Consider the following 15968-nt stretch of genomic DNA (forward strand, 5'->3'; position numbering starts at 1 on the left):
CTGTCTCCCAGGAGGATGTCCTTCCTTGGTCACAGAAACCAATGCAAATGATGGGTGGGGCTCTGTGATGTCAACACAGGTTAGAGGTGCAGGCAGCAGGTGTGCAGAGTTTACACAGACCAGAGTGCTCTCACTCCAGCAGCTGTCAAGATTCACACATTTCCAGAGTCTTTTCTGAGCCTTTGGGACTTAGCAGCAGAGAATAAGGTATGTACATTCTGTCAGCCGTCTACAGTACGTGTTATTGAAGGACACATTTGGCAGACTATTTGTAGAGAGATTTTTCTGCAACAGATTAACATGAGTATGAGCATGAACTATGTAGAGATGATATTTGTAGTTTTTTTTAGTACAGTCTTACATTCGATCTACCGGGATTGAACTACATTTGTGTGTCTGAGAGGAAGGAATAAAGTCTGAGAGGAAGGAATAAATGTGTGAAATTGCGATGTGTAGTCTCATCAAGTCAGACAGGGCTAGTCAAGAAAAACTTGTCTAACTGAGCAAGTGAATTCACAGCACACCCATTCTTCATGCCCACTGACACTGAGGAAGTTTCAGCAAGAGGAAGTTACACATGGTTAATTTTGAAAGCATTGATTTAGCCAAGAGCACAAAAAAGCCACCATAAATGGCCATTTTACAGAAATGTGTGTCAGTTTTAATTCACATTAATAGGTCAGTGGCAACATTATATTGAAAGCACATTGCTCAGCTTTTCAAATTTTATAACACTTTAGAGACTGCAAATTGCTTTAGTATGTTTTAAAAGAACTCACAGTGGTCAACCTGCTACTTCACCAAACAACCCAGTTTGATTTGAATTTCATTTTTGCAAGACAAATAAGCGGCTCTCGTCTGGATCAAAGTGCATATTCTACTAAATAACCTTGATCAGATAAAACACAGCATAGTATCAAGTTATCAGTGCTTCCTTATTTCCATTGTATGGCAGGTCTTTGCAGACGGTGCACGTCAGGATTTAGTAAAACTTAAAGTACTAGTGTTAGACAAAGCTGATGTTTTGGCTCATAATCAACTCCAACTCTCACATATTCCAAGTGATGTTTTCACACTGTGTTCATGAATTGGTTATGTTATTATATAATGAAATGTTATATAATGAAATAACCTTTTATGTTCAAGCAATATATCATTGCATGGTTAGGGTAACTCATTGTCAGCCACTCTTTTTCCACTAATTGACAGTGTAATGCTTGTAATCATCATACAGTGAGGCTACAGGTTTGTACTTTAACCTGGTGCTCAAAGTGGGAAACAAGTGCAGGTACTCACCTTATTGAAATGGTTTGTGTAACTTTAAATTGCTCCTACCGGCTGCATTTAGTAACAGGATTTGACTTGTTAAGCCCTGATCTATCATCTTCAGACTCTATTGGTGTTCTCTTTTTATGCTGCCTGAACAACGTAAGAAGAAATGACCCAGAAATGAGCAAAAATCCATATAACGTAAAAAACAATTATGAATATATAATTATGAATATATACTTAGACATATAGTTCTTTGAACATTTTTCCCCAGCTTTTTTCGATATAACTTTCTAAATGTATCATCTTGCAGTTTCCCAAGTTTTTCATTGCCTTATCTCGTCATGCTTTTGAAAAAAATCAAACTAATTCACCTTAGGTTCAAAGGTTTGAATACTTGTGAAAGGCATCTGAATGCACAAGAAAAGTGATGTTGATCCAGGTTTCAGAGGGTTAACATAAAAGTTTGGTCAGTTCAAAGGAATACAAGCATCGACTTAAAATAAGAATAATTGTGTTTCTGTCAAATGTGTCTTACGAATTACTAATGTGTATTTCTTACATTTTCAGTCATAACAATGGCCAACTTTGGAGGACATGCCATTCCTGGCTCTTTTTTCCTCTTGTATGGCTTTTGGCTAGTTGTGAAATACGTTCTTCAACACTCCTGGAGGACAAGTCAGCCCAAAGGAAGACGGATTATGCCTCCTTTCTTTAAAAAAATGGCCTACATAGAGGGAGGATTACAAATCTTTGCTTCATTTGTTGGTCAGTTTTCCTCTCACTTACATGCACACTCTAAACTCCAAATCTATTCCTGACTCATATCATTTGTCTGGTGTCGTCCTGCAGGTATTATGGTTGAACAGTTTGTGGTGGACGGTCCACATGCCCACCTCTACAACACAGAGACCAATTCATGGGTCAAGCTGATGAACTGGCAGCATGGCACAATGTATCTGTTTTTTGGGATCTCTGGAATAGCACTGGTTGCCAGTACTGCATGCAAACTGGTGCCAGCTGGTGTTGACCGCCTTACTCTCTCCTTGGCTCTTTTTGTTGAGGGTAAGCTAGGTTTTAGCTCTGAACTTTTCCTTTACATCACAACTATGTTCCCTCCTGTTGTGCATTTGTTTTGTGTTTTGACTTTCTCATATCATCCAGGGTTTCTGTTTTACTACCACGTGCACAGTCGGCCCCCTCTGGACGCTCACATCCACTCCCTGCTGCTTGTGGCTGTGTTCAGTGGATCGGCAAGCACCATGTTGGAGATTTTCATAAAAGACAACATTATTTTGGAGCTGTTTGGAGCATGCATGTTCATCCTGCAGGGCTCATGGTTCTACCAGGTAATTAACAAAACTATGCTTGATACCAAAAGAAGTAATACTTAAAGGACCATAGCAGTGTTTTTAAAGGTTTGAGCCCATTTACTACAACTTATATAGACTTTACTCTTAACAGCAAATACTGCAGATTTCATTAACGTATGTAAGCTTTTCAGCATCAAATTAGTTTCATCTATGCTTATTTATAGAGACTTGAAAATCTAAATGACCTCAAACACTGTCTGTTTTTGTAAATAAATACCCATAAATTTAACATGACACTTTGCTTAACATCATTGGAAGTTTGCTCCTTCGTTACACTGTTTATCATTTCAGATTGGATTTGTACTTTACCCATTAAGTGGACCAGAGTGGGACCTGAAACTGCACGACAACATCATGTTCATCACAATGTGCTTCTGCTGGCATTTAGCTGTGGCCCTGCTTTTAGTCGCCTGCACCTCCTCTGTGGTTTGGTTGTAAGTATTACGTCCTTTACCCATATACATTTTAGAACCAAAATTTTTAATAGCAAGAGAACAAAAACACGTTAAACCATTATTGGAATGTATTAATAATAAAAGCTTGTGTGTCTCATGATATGATGCAGAGACAATTAGAAAAACGATGGGACGGGCTTTACTTGCTGCCCTAAAGTCTCAAAGTCCTTTAATGAGCAACTAAGTAAGCGACAGGCGTCTAAGAGGAAGCTAAATGAAATTACAGAAACAGCGCTGAAAAAACGCAAATATAGTAAGGCATAAAGACAACCTGAGCGCATCTTGGGGTGGCTTTCACTTTCACTGACCATATGATAAGGGTCTAGATGTAGTTTTGGAGACTACTTACTTCACTACATGACACACCCACTTAACTGCAAGTTCCCCTTCCCCCCTTCTGTTTACAAACAGTAACCGACATTTCCTCAATAGTATACCTTGAATTAAAAGAAAATATGTGGGTATGCGCTTTATTAACCCCCTTCCTAGCCTATTTGATAGTTGAATTAATTTAAAATGTGAGCATGCAGTGTATACATAAGTAATTAGACAAACTGATAAGTAAATAAATCTATAATGTCTACTAGGCCTCGGCTTCCTCTGTCAACATATTTAAAGATTAGGAAATCTGATCAAATTTTGATTTCTTCTGTAAAATTGTTAAAAACTTTCAGTTAAAACCTTCTTTGACCAGAAAATGTTTTGAGTTTTATTCTGATCTCTGAACCTGCATTTTAAGGGACCCTGTGAAGTTTTTATAGTAAATATGGGTGTGTTTACACTCAACATCTCAACACAATGCGTTGTATCCTTAAGGCCTGCTAAACATATTAAATGTTTACCAGGTCTTATGGATATTTGCAAAGCTCTTGTTTTGAAACCTGTTTTGTTCCCATCAGTTTATCGTCTTGTTCTTTTTTATTGCTGCTTTACTGGTTTTTATAGCTGTCAGCAGCCAGCAGAAATGTTTATCACATTACCCTCATACTGCACATGATCATGCTTCCTTGCGCACACGCTGGTACAACATAAGCACACACACACGATTAAAGTGCCTCTGCAGAAATAGATCTCAATACGGAGGATTTTTTTACTTTCCCTGCAAGATACTGCTTGTAGACACACCTGAAATGCCAACACTATTAGTCAACTTTGCTGGAACAGTCCTTGTTGAGATGTGTAATTTTGTATGTTCTTTATTTGCCTTTTTTTCTTGCTCCAACAGCACAGTAAAGCGATTCTCAGGAAGGGGACGGGACATAGAAATTGGAATGCGAACTACATCCTCCAAAGAAAGCTCCCAGAAAGCTTTGCTGGAAGAGTCGGATGAAGAGTAATTGTATGTTTATAATCCTATGATGATTTCACATAAATTTGATTTCATTTTCTATGTTGAAGGTCTGTGAGACCAAGTCTGTTGTTTTGTACAAAGTGCTTTAGATTGTTTTTGTAAAAAAAAAACAAAAAAAAAAAAAAAAACTAAAAATAAAACACAAATCTATTTAAATATGATCTGTTATTGTTTGTTGAAGTATTTAACAAAGAGAAAAGCATGAGTTACATATATTTTAACCTGATAAGAGAAAAAAACAATATATTAAAACACAAATCAACAAGTCACAACATTCAGATATATCAGACCTAAGTCCCGCTCACTTCAAATATAATCTAGTACAGCATACATTTAAAGAACTGACAGTGAGAATATCCTTTTGAAGGTCATACAGAAATTTGAATTTGTGGTTTAACAGGAAGTTATTTTAGGCCAAATATTAATAGAGCAATTGGTCAGTAAAACAGTGAACAAAAAAGTAAATTAGAAATTCTATGGAGAGGCTGCAACCTGCGGGAGTATGACTGTGGCTGTCAACAGCCTGGTGAGCAGTTTTACATTCTTCTCTATTTGGGCTTTAACAATGTGGAGATTATATTTTAGTAGATGGAATAGCTGAGGGATCCTGATGGATATTTTCAACATACCAGTGATAGTGGTAACTTTGGAGAGATCAACACCCTCCAACAGTGAAAGTGTCAATCTGAAAACAACCCTTAACATTTTACAGAGAAGAATTTTGTGTCTGGCTTTTCTGGGTATCATCCAAACTAATAAGAAATAAAGGCATACTACACACTGTGATAAAGATGTTACTTGAAAGAATACAAACAAGTCAAACAATCCAGAAAAAAGCTTGAGAACTAAAGTACTTCAACAACCAAATACAGGCACATATATATTGTACAGTGCACCTACGATTCACTGGAGACAGGCGAGATAGGATCACTGTTGAGGTGCAGGTGGGGGATCGGGGGCACATTTGGGGGAAGGTGCTGTTGTGACTACGACTGTGGAGACAGATTTTGGGGAGCTTGTTGCCATGTGCTGCTGGAGCTGCTGCGCCTGGACTGTCTGGATGCGAACCTAAAGGAAGACAGATAGTAAGCCTTCAGATGATCTGTGTTTACTGCAACTGACCATAAAGCATCTAAAATCTAAAATATCTAAATATCTGATCTAAAATACAAAATGCCCTTATCTTGACAATGCTATTTCATTTGTGACATTAAAAATAAGTAGAATGTAAGCTAACCTGCGTGGCTTGCCCTTGCTGCTGAAGCTGCTGGAACTGCTGTGCTGTGACAAAGCTGACCGGTTTGTTCCCCGCAATCAGCTTTGTTCCGGCAGGCATCGTGGTTAGGATGATGTTCCTGCCTAGACTGCTGATACTGCTCAGAAAAGAGAGGAAAAAACATGTTAATTCACCAGATCAACTTACAGCTGTAGAAAAGGACCCCGTAGAGACAATACATCAATGAATAAATGTATTTAAGAGGCTCCAAACTGTATACTTTTGCGACTATAGTGTGTAATAAATATACGAACAATAGAAATAAATGGTTGCCAAGTAGTTGCTAAGGGATGCCTGAGAGAGGTTAAGTGTCAAAGCCTGGAATATTATGGCTCATTAAAATAAAAATATCTAGTGGTAATCTCTATATAATATAATCTTTACAACTATTTTTTTTCCATTTTGAGTTTAAATTGATTTTTAGAGTTCTATTTTCATTCTGTCTTAACAGGAAATATCTCAGTAAAAATAAACAGACAAAGGAAAGTGCAGTTGATAAGACTTACTTTGTGTTAAGACTTCCTTTCACAATTGGTGTGGTCACAACACTTTTGCTCTTCAGCGGTTGGTTCAGCACAGAGAGGGGAACAGTGATCCGCGCGGGTAACTTCCCCTGTTGTGTTGTTTAAAAAAAAAAAAGAGAGAAAAAAAAAAGAATTACACCTGAGTGACTTTCATGTTTGAGTTGTTTTGAGTTTCTTAAATTAACAGTGAAAAGGGATCAATACACACATCAGAGCAGTTACTGAAGTGATAACAAAGTCCTCATTGATGAATTCCAATAATCTCTGGAGGAAACTATGAAAATTAATAAATCAACTATTCAGAGAGGCATCCAGTAGGTCAATGTTCCCACTGAAATTTCTGAATTCAGATACCTAAATTCAGATCATGTCTATAGCCAGCTTGAAGCTCATTAAAAACATATCTGAGTGTCTGGCATACGCATGCATCTCCACACTGTAAGTGCTGGTGCTTCTGACTTTCTGCTATACATCCCATGATGTGGGTGAGTGACTGAGACAAACATGTAGCTGAACCTGTATAACAACTGAACGCTCAGAGCACTGTCCTTATCAACATCCCTTATCTGATATGATACAATGGTCTATCATTGTTTTATTTATACAATGTCATAATGTAACAAATGTGTGATTAGTATTTTAACACATATTATCACTTATCAAATTGTTAGTTAGTCACCCGGATATTGACGGAGCACAAACATAATATTCCCAGGGTTCCACAGGAGCTAACAAAGTGAAACAGTGGCACCTAGAGGCCATGCTGCTCTTTACATGAACATCATGAAACTTTGATTTACATTCTTAGAGCTAAACACCGCTTCAAGTGGAGCTAAAAAATATTAAGATTTAATAAGTCATGTCATTAATCATTAATATGCACTTCAACTGTAATCACATTGAACTACATACCTCATCTGATGGAAAACATGGCCAAAACTAGGGGTGTTACACACAAGTTTCATCATGATAAAATATTATGCTGATTCTTTGGACAATCATACAGTATTTGCTGATATCAAAAAGTTTGCCACAATATGATTTTGATTCAATTTTATTCAGGGGCCTGTGATCAATAAAAGACGATATCAGTAAATATGCTCAGTATCTTTTTCTTGGCTGCTTGTTGTAATCTGCCTGGCGCTACTGTTTGAATGTTTGGAGAGGAAATGTGCTCGGATGGAAATTGTGACAAAAACGTGCCATGAGAATTTCAAAATAAAGGCATATCCTAAGGATGGGAATATGTATCAATGTTTTCACTTTGGATCACTGATATTGGATAATTAATCATTGAAATATCAATCCTGATTGATGTGTTGTCGACCTCTAGCCAAAACTACAAAAAGAACCTTACAATTTCCTCAAAACACGTGCAGAAACAGAATGAATATCTTACTGTTTGCGTAGTGACCACTGATGCAGGGACCTGCCGCACTGTGGCTGTCGCCGTTCCTAGTGTCAGAGGTGAGCACGAGACTCCAGGGGCCACTGTGATCCCCTTGGCACCAGCCACAACACTGGCAGCCATGGTGACGACATTAGCACACGTAGAAGCTGTGAGTGGTTTACCGCCAGTGGTGGTTGTCATTGTAATGGTCTGACCCTGTTTCTGTGGAATGACACCGAGGCCTGGCATTATCCGAATGGTGGCACCGCTCTTGTCAGGAGACGTCACGCTGGAGAAGGTCCTAGATTTTTGGTCAGCCACAGAGACCGCCAATGTGGGCATAAGACGTATGGCTGTGTCTCCTGCAGCCTTCAACAAGGTGGAGGTCACAGTGCCTGATTTAGTGGTCTGCACGTCCCCTGCGCAGGACGTAGCACTGGAGGCAGAGGAAGGTGAGGAGTGGGGTGGCGTCACATGGAGAGTGGCCGATATGCTCTTGCTGCCTGTGGCGGCAGTTCCCAGAAAGTCTGGGGTGAGTTTGACAGTTGCGACAGGGGATTTGGCGAGAGTTGCCATCATGTCTGGGGTGATCCGCAGCACCGTCTGGCCTTTAGCGTCTGTGGTGATGGAGGACGGTGGAAGACGGAGGACATCTTTACCCTGGATGCGCAGGTTTGTGGCTGTTATTGGAATTCCTGTTGCTCCTGCAGTCTTCATTCCCAACTGGCCTGTGATGGACACCTTTAACAAAAAAAAGTGCATAACATACTCACAGATAAATGTTGTGATCATAATCATGGCAAAATACATTCAACAGTATTACTCATTTAAGGATATGGATTTTTTCTATAAAGGTCCTGTATCGTTAGCTTGGTAAGATTCTCTTAAGTTCAATCATTCAGTTAATTTTACTGAAACCGTGAGCAAAAAAGAAGACAATATTATTGGCAGAGTAAACAAGACAGATGCAAAAAAGATACTTGCAAAAAAGAAAAAAAGCTAGGAAAAATGTCTAGTGAACTGTATTCATACTCATATATTTAAATTATTTTACAGATTTATTATAATTTTTAAGCATTTTTCCAGGTTGTTTCTTTTTTGTATTTTGTTGTTTTACCTTCTCTTTTTTGTTTGTTTGTTTGTTTGTCTTTGTTTGGATATTTTGGCAAATTTTCAGGTAATTTTCATGTACATTTTACAGTTTTACGGTATCCCGCTTGAGACACTGGTTCACCTGTTTGATATTGGGGCTGGTGACTCCTTGCAGCATAGCAGGGGAAGCAGGGTTGTTAGCCGGACTACCAGGTGATCCAGCCTGCGGTTTGGCCACAGCTACAGCAGACACCGACAGGGTGGTCGGCACCTGGACTGGACTACTAGCAGACTGACTCCTCAGAGGCACAGAAACCACCGCCTATTGATATACACAATAAACTCAGAATTCATTATATATTTGCAATATGCAAAACAACAAACTCAGCTCTTTATCTTGTTACCTGTGAAATGCCCTTGGCTGCCATTGACACCGGCATCCGGATCTGGTGAGGACTCTGATGTACCAGTGTGGCCTGCTGACTTCCTGCCGAAGAGCCAAGACCGGGCTGAGCCGAAACAACACGAACCTGAGGGAGGGAGCCTGCCGCCAGGTGGCTCACTATCCGAGCTGTGTGTTGGGATGTGACTGGCTGTGAGGCTGGTGGACAAGCTTGACTGGTGGGTAGGATGGTTCCCAGCTGAGGCAACGATGGGGGAGACACTAGAAGAACGCTGGCAGAGCGAGAAGGGGTAAAATTCAAATTGCACAGATGAAACACGGATGTAAGTATTTAAAACATTAATATGAATAAAAACTCGTGTTAAACTGACCTTGGGCTGGTTTTGATTGTATCTGGGACTCCAGTCTTTGTCGGTGTGGTGGCTGCGCAGGGTAAGGGTGACTTAGGGGTTCCAGGTGTGTTTGGAGTGGGTGTTGTCGGAGTTGGCGACATGGGATTGGAGCCTATGTCCTGTCCTGCATCCAGACATCCAGGTGTTTTACCACCTCCGTCTTTACTTCCAGACTTCTAAAACATAAACACGGCTTAAGATTCAAAATCAGCAGCTTAATTGTTTTTTCAAACACTGGTGGACTATAGCTTAATGGGAAAACAACAACTTTCACGACAGTAGTACAACTTCAACAGAGTTTTCCATGTTGTAAAAAAGCTGAATGGAAATAGTGTGTTTCACAAAGATTGCAGATAGGCATTGTGTTTTGTGCAGTGAAATAACGGCAGTGGACTCACAGGTTTAGATGCAGGTTTAGGTTTCTGCTGTAGGGCTTTTCTTGCTTTTGCAGCGGCAGCTTGAGCCTGGTGGATCCTCTCTGTTTGGGAGACCGGAAAAAGAAAAACCTCTATAGAGTTAAAGCTGGACTGTTGAACTTTTGTCTCCCCCCTCTGGTAGCGAGATGAATTATCTAAATATTGTCAACATGCTTATAACGTGTGCCTGCAAATGAACTCGCTGTATCTCCCCCCACCCTCAGGAGTACTCTCATCAGATTTGACTTTCATCCTTTCTCTAAATGCTTTTTTTTCTTTTATCCAGAAGATCCTCTCTATAAACTTTTCTTGGATGTTTCTTAGGATTTTTCCAACACAGCTTTCCCCATACTCCTAGGTACTGCTCTGTCACTATCAGCCCCCCCCCTTTCCTTTTCTATTTTTCATCTTTATTTCAAACTTACAGCAAACATAGCATTAGAGGAAAATACCAGTCACGCACATACAGATGAAGCACTGAGAAAACAAAACAAAAAGCGATGCCAAACAGAACAAGACAACAAAATCTCTAACTCTTTTCACTCTGGTTGGCTGAAGTAAAACAAATCATATCCGGTGCCTCTGTGTAAGAATATCGCAACACCAAAACTTTGGTATGGTGAGAGATTCGGCGAGCTTTCCCTGATGGTAACAGGGTTAATTGGCAGTTTGGGAAATTGTTTGGCAAGGACTTGAATGTAGCATATGTTTACTTATATGAAGAGGTCTTGTACTCTAGCTAGTACAAGAAAAAAAAGCGTGAGGGATTCTATGTGTCAAGCAGAAGCAAATCATCCATTTAGACAAAAGCAGATAATCACACGACACAAATGGCTCCTTATTGGCTGCCTTCAGTCAAAAACTACAGGACAAGAGATTATTTTTAACACATTTGAACAAACTTCAAACATGGACAGCAAAACCCTAAAATCAAGCACATGACTTCTTACCGAACTCTTCTTGACTGCGACTGCGGTGCAGGTATATCCAGAGCTTGCGGCCGATGTCATACTTCACACAGGGGTCTTTCTCATAGTGAAGTCTATCCAGAGCCCCACTGACAACCGTATTCACCTGAATGGCAAAGAGGACAATAACTAAATAAAAGGCTGCAGGCCAATGTAAGGTACACACAAGCCACTGTCAGAGAAAGCTGAAAACTAAAAGGAAAAAAAGGTGCAAAATACATCCTACCTGTGCACTGGTGACATCTGGAGCAAGAAATTGTGAGTCTTTCAGCAGTTCACAGATCTCTGCCCTCGTTCCTTCTCCATTGGGTAACCTGGCCGCTGCATCTCGCACTACAAAAGAAACATGGTCGAATTCAGAATAGTGCAATTGTTTCTTTGTTTTTTTCTGCACACACTATAAATCACTGATTCCCTGCAGCCTGACAGTGCAGTCAGAGTAGAACAAAAGGCCTTACCCAGAGAGAGAATGGTGACATATGGTGGTCGGTCTGAGCGGAGCAGTGTGTGCTCCCGTGCTTTGTTAAGAGACATCTCCTTATCGAACACACCTTTAACAGGCCCCACCACAGATTCAAAGCCGTGCATCCTAAAGGTGAAGGCTTTGTGAGGCTGGTTGTATCGCTGCTGTTCCTATTGAAGCAAACAAAACGTATTCCTGCTTAGAGAGTTCATGTTGAAAAAAAAATGTGAGAATAAGAAGAAATTTCCAGCAGCACAAACAAACCTGAATTTGAAACACTTGTCTCTCATCTCCAGTGCTGGGCCGCACCACATAATCAGTTGAGCTGCATGGTCAGAGGTATTACACTGTTAACTTCAACAACCACGACACTGCAACTCAAACTGCTTTATTATGTTAATGTAAAGCTACAAATAATTCTGCAATTCATTATTTGCTATAAAAAATATATAAAATTAAGTTTAAGGTCAGCTTAGTTCAAACAGCAACAAAAAAACAATATTCAATTAATTTCTGGTCAATCAACTAATCAGTTACATTTTCAGCAATTATATCATGATTGTCATGTGTAATGAATCTTACACTCTCGGTGTGGGAGAAGTCATCTCTAGCATGTCTTCATTTTCTGTCTGTGGAAGACAGCAAAAGCCTGTTTACATTTTGTCACCAGTAAAAGCATAGTGCAAACTGTAGAGTCAGCGCTGAGGCTGGATTTGTAATATAATAATTGTACTACCTTGATGACTAAATCTTTGGAGTCCAGCCACAGCTGACAGAGTGCACTGAGGTCCTTCTCTGTATCCTGAGTGGGGCCTAAAATAAATGATTTATTTTATTCCTCAAGAATACAATCAATCTAAATATACGGCACCACAACAATCAGGGATTTTAATATCTGATCTCCCTTACCGATCCACCTCCACTGCTGAGATTCATCAGAAAATTCCACAAATGGAGAGAAGCCACTGGGGAGCGCCATCATGCCATCTGAGTAACCATTAAAGCATTTGAGTCACACTGGATGGAAAATAAAGCCTAAACATTTCAGTGTGAGTGACCACTGCTGCTACTAACCTTTAGTTTCTCCTGCAAGAAACTGTAGGGCTTGAAGAACTAAGTCGGACCAACACGGGACGGATGAAAACCACACGTTGAGGGAGCTGGCTGGAGAAGACTGCCACATCTGAACTTTCTCCTCCAACTGAGAAATCACAAAGTGGGCGTTATAATGTGTAGTCAGAACTGTGAACTCTTTTATGATATATATGTGAGACTGAGTGCATACCACTGAAGTGCTAGTAAGGCTTTCTGCCCTTAAGATGCTCTCCAACAAGCTGAAGAAACTGATAGCTATTTCCTCAACTGGAACTGGGCTGCTCTGAGACTCCTCCACAATTCTGTAATAATGATGGTTCTTTACATTAGATTTCGTTAACTGGAGACTTAGTGAATATAAACATATATCAACAATTTTGTATATATTTTAAACAGCAGTGTGCTAGACTCACTCCTCCTTAATGTTGGGCAGTGGAGTAGACGGCGTGTCTGGCAGGGAGTTGATGATGCTCGCTGGTGGTGCTGATGAGGTCTCCGAAGGTGCGAGAATTTCACAGGGATCCTCGGATTCCACTTTTATTGTCCTCATTTTCTTCTTCCTTCTCTCATCTTTGATCTTCTTCTTTGGAAGAGATAAATCAAACAATGCTGCAAGGAAAAAAAAGAACATATTAACAGTGTTTCATGAAATCCACAAAAGCTTCTGACTTAAAGATTTATCACAGCTTTTAAAAAATTTGTTTACTCACGCACAGACCCCTTCCGACCAATATTTGCTCTTGATAGTATGTCTCCAAGGTGGATATCAGAGGTCATCAAGTCCGGATGGTCCTGAGCAAAGTACTCATTAATAATATAGGCTACTGTGCAAATCAAAACTAATATGTTTTTTTCTTCTCCCTACATCACTTACTGGCTGTCGCTTCCTCTTCTCCCGATGGTTTTGCAGCATGGATTTCAAGTCTCGCTCCCCTAACTCTATTTTTTCTGTGAAGAAATTGATTTTCTTCAAAACACTATATTCACTGTGCTTAAACATTTGAGGAACACCTCCTTGATATTGCAGAAATAACTAACCTGTTGTCTTCATGTCTTGGGTGGAGAGGCTAGGAAGAACTCGGAGTGAAACAGTAGGTGTCGGAGAGGAAGGTGATTGTGGTGCCGGAGTCCATAATGAGATGTCTACAAAATATATAAGACTTGTTAGTGATCACACTCTTCTTGTTAGAGAAAGCTTTAGAAAGAAAAGGCAAAGATAATAAAGAAAAAAACTGACCGTCATCATCAGATGAAGCATTGCTGTCTCCACACTCAGTTTTGACCTCCTTTAATATGCGGCTCAATCTTCTTCTCACCCGTGGCTCCCGCATTTCAGCATGAGTCTTGGTTGGTAACTTTCTTTTTGGTGGAAAGTCCAAACCATTGTGCACTGCATAGTCCAGCAGCTCCTACAACAAGATGCCACATTAAGACTAACTGCAAGAGACCACGTGCCTTGTACTTTAAAGTTTACCAAAAATACCTTTCTGGAGACGAGAATGTGCTTCAACAGTCTGTGGTAATACTGCTGAAGGGAGTACAACTGTCGCTTTCTCTGGGACTTTGCACACAGTTGTCTGTACTTGACCACCTCAGGATTGAAGTAACCGTCTGGTTTGAGATAACGAGAGTCATGATCAAAACATGCTTTGAAAGGTCACTTAGGATGATATAGTTATGTGTTGGTGGGTAAATAAATGGATAACTGGGGAGCACCTCTGAATTGTTTTTGTGCAAGATGCAGGGGGTTTCCAAAGTTAAAGTTTCTGTTGTTGAACAGGTCACTGATGGTGCTGTCCTGCTCTGCAACATTGTTGTCAGGAAACTGTGGCAAAAACTGACGAAGGTGCTGCCTCTGGGAGTCTGACAGTACTTCACTCCAGGTGCTTTCACTCATCACAGAGAAGAAAATTTCAGGCTGATGAAAACAAAACATAAAGAGAAAAATAAATACAACAGCTGCGTTGTGGTGTACACTTATAAACAATCTCACAGTGCAGGAAAGAGCAACATTTCGACACTGAGGGCTCAGAGTACTCACGTCCTCCAGCAGGTCCTCTGGAAGGTTTAATCTACAGTTTCCCAGCATGCATTCCTCTGTGATCTGTCCATCGTTTTCTTCTTTTGGATCAAGAGGGTCTGTTAGCATGTGTGTGAGGGCATCCATTCTTTTCCTCTGTGCCAAGCTGTAAGCCTGTCATACAGAGAAAAACACATAGCCACAATATCACACAAAACTTCCCTTTAATCTGCGGACACACGCCAACTGAAGCACCTGCTTCCAGGCAATCTTCTTGTGAACGTTGTTGTGTTTGTAGTTTCGTCGAGTAGCTCAGTGCAACAAACGATATGAACATTAGCAAGCTTTCGCCAATGTCAAAACATTAGTCACTTTGAACAGTAGCACAGAGCAGCTTAGCGGGCGAGCTAACAGCTAAATTTGCAAAAGAGCCTGTTATAACGACTGAATTCCTGTTTCAACGTTCAACGCGAAAAATGCTATCACTGTAAGACCTCTTGGAAAAAATGCGTATTGCGATTAAGTGAATACAGCTGGTTAGAAACTAATAGTAACAGCTCTTACCTGACGCTGCTTTGTGTTTTGGAAATAAAGGGGGAACTATTTCACCGACGTACCACGTTCTTCTTCTACTAAATTTGGATGATAAAAGAATTGAACGCTGCTCGCCTCGCGCGTTCTGCTGCCCTCCGCAGGAAATTAACGGTTAAAACTCAGTTAAAAACTCAGTTAAAACTGTAAAATGATACAAAAAACGTAGAACTTGGTTTCCTTTAAAACTGTACTTGGTCCTTATTGTAGTAAGTATTATTTTTTCATTGATATACGTGTAAGAACATAATTCTTATTTGACAAATTTAGTCCCACATTAGCTAAACAGAGCTAACGGTCGCCTGGCTAATGTTAAAACAATCGAGCTAATAAGCTAACGGCACTGCTAACCACTGAGGCTGGTCTCTGTTTAACGTTTTGCTTTTGTTTTTCTCTGCATTTCTTCGATATATTTTTCATATTTTCTTTCTGCTCAACAGAGAGCACAAGAGACGATGAAACTGCAAGGCAGCACCCAACAGGTGAGCTGCACTCAATACCCAGGGATGTATTTACTTCAAAGTAACCAAAGCAAATTAGCATATTACTAGCTATAACATACAAACGCTCGTGTATTTTATGCTTAAAAATGCAGTTTGTCGTTTATTAGTTTAGATTTATGTCACTATATTAAGATAAATTAAAAAATAAAATACAATATATATCTATAAATAAATCTACATATAGAAGTATAACTGAGAAATAAGGAAAATGAAACTGTTTTTAAACACAAATTATATTATATTAGGTTAGCTAAGCCAACATTTCAACTAGAGAATGCAGTTATTGAAAAAACTGCATGTCTGAATGTTTAGAGTTTAAAAGCTGATGCTGAATTGCAATGCTTAATGTTGACCAGTGTTTCTGTTCTGGAGACCACTAGACTAACA

The 15968-nt window shown here is 39.8% G+C and overlaps 2 protein-coding genes across 3 annotated transcripts; one reads left to right on the plus strand and one right to left on the minus strand.

Moving 5' to 3' along the window:
* The first annotated feature begins 49 nt into the window (after positions 1–49).
* On the plus strand, positions 50–4609 carry tmem45b (transmembrane protein 45B). Its single transcript, XM_042498847.2, has 6 exons — positions 50–207; positions 1840–2037; positions 2122–2334; positions 2434–2618; positions 2934–3076; positions 4323–4609. Exons 2-6 carry the CDS (start codon positions 1848–1850, stop codon positions 4432–4434), a joined length of 843 nt encoding a protein of 280 aa, XP_042354781.1. The 5' UTR covers positions 50–207; positions 1840–1847; the 3' UTR covers positions 4435–4609.
* nfrkb (nuclear factor related to kappaB binding protein) lies at positions 4539–15179 on the minus strand. 2 transcript variants are annotated; one of them, XM_042498846.2, is made up of 26 exons: positions 15052–15179; positions 14509–14661; positions 14184–14385; positions 13951–14078; positions 13705–13876; positions 13506–13610; positions 13342–13415; positions 13178–13259; positions 12881–13076; positions 12658–12769; positions 12447–12573; positions 12282–12359; positions 12109–12185; positions 11955–12001; positions 11637–11697; positions 11368–11542; positions 11136–11242; positions 10892–11015; positions 9924–10003; positions 9505–9701; positions 9135–9405; positions 8873–9052; positions 7648–8379; positions 6231–6337; positions 5686–5821; positions 4539–5516 (listed from the first exon to the last, which is right to left on the minus strand). In XM_042498846.2, exons 2-26 carry the CDS (start codon positions 14632–14634, stop codon positions 5376–5378), a joined length of 3837 nt encoding a protein of 1278 aa, XP_042354780.2. In that variant the 5' UTR covers positions 14635–14661; positions 15052–15179; the 3' UTR covers positions 4539–5375. The 2 variants fall into 2 exon arrangements, with proteins under 2 accessions (XP_042354780.2, XP_042354779.2); XM_042498845.2 differs by lacking the exon at positions 15052–15179 and adding an exon at positions 14743–15022.
* Positions 15180–15968: the final 789 nt, after the last annotated feature.

The sequence above is a fragment of the Plectropomus leopardus genome, chromosome 15 (assembly GCF_026936395.1).
Source record: "Plectropomus leopardus strain MGB_pleo_1.0 chromosome 15, ASM2693639v1, whole genome shotgun sequence".
Lineage (NCBI taxonomy): Eukaryota > Metazoa > Chordata > Actinopteri > Perciformes > Serranidae > Plectropomus > Plectropomus leopardus.